This window comes from Cibotium barometz, chromosome 55, assembly GCF_041138505.1.
Source record: "Cibotium barometz isolate CiBa-2024 chromosome 55, ASM4113850v1, whole genome shotgun sequence".
NCBI lineage: Eukaryota > Viridiplantae > Streptophyta > Polypodiopsida > Cyatheales > Cibotiaceae > Cibotium > Cibotium barometz.
Genome location: NC_141100.1, coordinates 32,785,940 through 32,790,343, shown reverse-complemented (window position 1 = coordinate 32,790,343; position 4,404 = coordinate 32,785,940). Strand labels below are relative to the sequence as shown.

At 45.1% G+C, this 4,404-nt stretch overlaps 1 protein-coding gene across 1 annotated transcript; it reads right to left on the bottom strand.

The window, feature by feature from the left end:
• Positions 1 to 304: 304 nt before the first annotated feature.
• Positions 305 to 3,230, bottom strand: LOC147607628 (pentatricopeptide repeat-containing protein At1g06140, mitochondrial-like). The gene has a single exon (XM_086790296.1). The coding sequence runs from the start codon at positions 2,799 to 2,801 to the stop codon at positions 792 to 794; it is 2,010 nt and encodes a 669-aa protein (XP_086646422.1). The 5' UTR covers positions 2,802 to 3,230; the 3' UTR covers positions 305 to 791.
• Between the last annotated feature and the right edge of the window lie 1,174 nt (positions 3,231 to 4,404).

Below are 4,404 nucleotides of genomic sequence, written 5' to 3'. Positions count from 1 at the left end.
CATCATTATCCCTGAAACAAGAGGAAGTGAGCCTTCACTCTCGCGTCCTGCAAAGTAGTCATTTGCTAACTTTTCACTAACTACAATTCTTAAAGATATTTCTCGTGATGTTTCTATGACAAACATTACATTGGAGTGCAAAACTATTGCTTGTGCAAATCTAATGAAAACACTAACTTGAGTGCACAATTTTTAAATCAATCCTGAAATCAACTTTATTTCCTTTTATCTCAAAATTTATGTGTACATGGAAAATGGACATGGATAGTGCACACCAGTTAAATCTAGATCCTCTGGCGCCTTGTATACATGTGTATGAATATGCCACACTCTGGCAGTACCGTTATGAAAAAAAAATCACTTTGTCAAACTCATTACTTTTCCTTACAGTGCCGTAGCCTAAGTACACAATACATGGCTACTCAACTGCACAACCATCATCAACAGTCTCCACAATCACACTTTCCTTCACTGAATGACAGAAGCAATCCTGAAACGATGGAAGCAGTTTGCATCTCTGATTTGAATAGTTCTGCTCCTGTATCTTCCGTATAAATGCCATAGCCAAATGGCAATCATTACAAACCCCCATGCCAATAACAAGCTGTATGGGAGTTCCTAAGGGCATGTTGATTATGGCACCCACAATTTCCACTTACATACATTTACTCTTTGCATCATCAGGTATGTCCTTTGACACCCGATGTAAGCCTGGGCATACCCTAGCTCGTGCCTTTTGAGGAAATGCCTCTTCTAGCTTTGCTTAAACAATTCTGCTTCTGGGGATCTTTTTAATCCCCAACCAAAAATGGATGCACAACTCCACCAGCGTCAGTCCACAAACTGTGTCCTGGCTTCTTCCATGCTTGTTTTTCTACTCTCATTGCCTCCACCTTCTTTGCATCTTCCTGCATGTCAGCATCTGCATAGATATTATACATACAGACATAAGCTGCAGCTTCCTTCTCATCCAATCGCACTGCCTGTTCAAAGGCTTCTCTTCCAAGCTCCACATTGCCCCACTTTCGGCAAGCACCCAACACAGCAAGCCAAGTTACAACATTGGGATGGAGCGGTGTTTTCTTCATCATTGCTATTGCTCTATCTAATTGGCCTGCACGGCCAAGGAGATCAACCATGCAAGTGTGATGGTTGAGAGTTGGATTGATGCCATAGTCTTTGCTCATGGCCTCAAAGTATGTCTGGCCCTTATCTACCAGACCTGCGTGACTACAGGCGTTAAGAACACTAACAAATGTGACTGGATGTGGTGCATTACCTTCTCCTGTCATTCTGTCAAAGATACAAAGTACAGTTTCAATTTCTCCCAGCTGGGCATATCCTGTGATCAGTGCATTCCATGTGACCACATTCCGAACCGGAAGCATGTCAAACACTTCCTGCGCTTTTGCCAGTGAGCCACATTTGGCATACATATCAACCAGTGCGCTGCCAACGGCAAGGTCTGTGTTCAATAGCCCCTTTTTGGAAATATCATCATGTATTTCACTGCCCTTCTCTGTGGCACCAATGCTGCCACATGCTTTCAGGCTGCAGGCAAATGTGACAGCATTTGGAGAGAGACCCTCACGTTGCATCTGTTCAAAACAGTTCAATGCTTCCACACCACGCTCATGTTGTGTATATCCCGCAATCAGTGCATTCCATGTGACCACGTCTCTAACCGGAAGAATATCAAACACTTCCTGCGCTTTTGCAAGTGAGCCACATTTGGCATACATATCAACCAATGCACTGCCAATAAAAGGGTCTGTTTTAAGTAGCCCCTTTCTGGTAATCTCAGCATGTATTTCACTGCCCTTGTCGGTGGCTCCAATGCAGCCACAGGCTTTGAGGCTGCATGCAAACGTGACAGCGTTTGGAGAGAGACCCTCAAATTTCATCTGTTCGAAACATTTGAGTGCTTCCTCACCACGCTCATGTTGTGCATAGCCAGCAATCAGTGCATTCCATGTGACTACGTCTCGAACTGGAAACATGTCAAAGACTTCCTGCGCTTTACCAAGTGAGCCACATTTGGCATACATATCAACCAATGCGCTGCCAACAAAAAGGTCTTTTCGCAGCAACCCTTTTCTAGCAATCTCAGCATGTATTTCACAGCCCTTCTGTGTGGCTCCAATGCTGCCACAAGCTTTCAAGCTGCAAGTGAACGTAACAGCATTTGGAGGGACACCCTCTAGCTGCATCTGTTCGAAATAGTTCAGTGCTTCCTCACCACACTCATGTTGTGCATATCCTGCAATCAGTGCATTCCATGTGACAACATTCCGAACTGGAAGCATGTCAAACACTTCCTGTGCTTTTGCAAGTGACCCACATTTGGCATACATATCCACCAATGTGCTGCCAACAAAGAGGTCTGTTTTCAACAAACCCTTTCGAATAATGTCAAGATGTATTTCACGACCTCGGTCCACATCTTTAAGCTTAGTGCAGGCCTTCAATAAGGCTACAAAAGTATACCCACTCAGATGAAGAGAATGTTCTTGCATGTTATGATATAGAGTGAGGGCATGCCGTAACTCCCCACATTTGATGTGGCCATTGATGAGAGAACTCCAAGAACTTGGCACCAACTTGTCAAAAACCCTCTGAGCAGTGCACATGCTTCCAACTTCCACCAACATGGAGACTACGGAGCTCCCAAGTGATGAATGATCTTGCAGCCCACCTTGCCGTGTGTAGGCATGCAAGCGCAGGGCAAAGGCTAGGTTTTTCTGTTTCGTGCACTTGAGCACGATGTTTGCAAGGTTCTCAACGGCAGGCAGGGGCAGCATCACTTCTCCAGAGAAGGGAGTGCATCTTCTAAGCTAAGCGTCTCCCAGCCACCACAACCACCACCACCACCACAACAGCAACCGTTGTTTCTGCTGCTGCGGCTTCTTGTTTGGGCGGTCTGGCAAAAGAAGACTCTGCTTTCTTTTTCTCGAGCATGTCTTCGACCAATCTCGGCCGTCCATCCAGCGCCACTCCTTGCTGCTTGAAATCTGGTGTCTATGGATTTGTCTGCTAGATCTGTCCACAGGAAAAACGCTCAGCCTAGACAGTAGCCGGGCAAGCATAGTAACCCTTTCACAGGCGCTCGAAACGTGCGCTTCAGCTGCTATTGAGCCGCAACCCAAAGCAACATGTGGGTGCCTCTCTACATGCTTGCTTACACGACTCACCCGAGCGAGCGACAAGAGGCTAGAGATTCATGAACCTTTGTATTTTTAAGCTTAATAGTGTTCATATGTATCTTTCGTCTTTTTCTCTCATTTTGCTTTTTTAAAAAAAGTGGCTATGGCTCGATTTCTTCAATGAGAGAATAGGAAGGACCCCAACATCATGTTCTGGGAGGGAGGCTGGTGGTGGTCTTTCTCTTGCATGTTGTTGGTTGGTGGTCGTATACATGCTCGGTCTTTCTGTTGCATGTTACATGTGGTTGATGGTACAACCCTGGCATGGCCAATTAGGAGGGTGGGAACAACCTGATCAGGGGTGGGAGGATGAGGAAGATATGAAGTGTTTGAAGGAAGAAGAGATGGAGGAACAAGCTAAGAGGCTAAGGAAATCTGGCTAAATTCGAGCAGCAAGACTCATAGGCAAACTAAAACCCCCCTTGATAAGCAGAAGGATATAGCTCTGGACAGGAAGGTATGCGCTAACATCCCAATTGATTTTGTGAGAAGCCAAATAGAGCTTTTCTCAACTTATATTATTATCTTGATGTGCCCAAGTAAACCTCCGAGCCAAGTGCAAATAGGCAAATGGCTAGAAGAGGACATTACGCATGACAAAGCGGTGTCTCAAGTGTTTTACCTAGGGGAGGGCATCTTTAATGTGGCATTTGTGAAATGTGAGTTCGTCATAGCTATGTTTGCCAACCCAATGTGCATGGGCATAAATCTATTGCATGCACTGCATTAGAAGACCCACTTTTTGATGTAAACAAGAGCCTCATCGAATCATGTCCGGTATGGATGGAGATATAAGCCTTCTACCTCTAGGAAGTTCAAGTGTGAACATAGCTGATCACGGGCACTTTTTATCCAATTTTGGGGTAAGGGTTTTTCACCCGTGAGAACACACCCTTAGTGTGTTATCAGCCACATCAACCCTGTAATAGCTACTAGCACATTGTACTCCACATGCTCTAAATCCAATTGAGTACATTCCAGCTTATCGCTATCGTCTATGTTGCTCTCTAAGCTTGTGTGTGTGTTTTGTCTTTGAGTCTGTGTAGGGCATCTCCTTTCACATCCAACATTGGTATCAGAGCAATGTTGTCTTGAAGACAGTGCCTAGGGTTTAGAGTTTGGCTTCTAAGCCAAATAGCTCTTGATCACCAAACACTACCCCGCGCAAGTTTTAGAGCAAGCGCTATAGTGCTCTTATTCT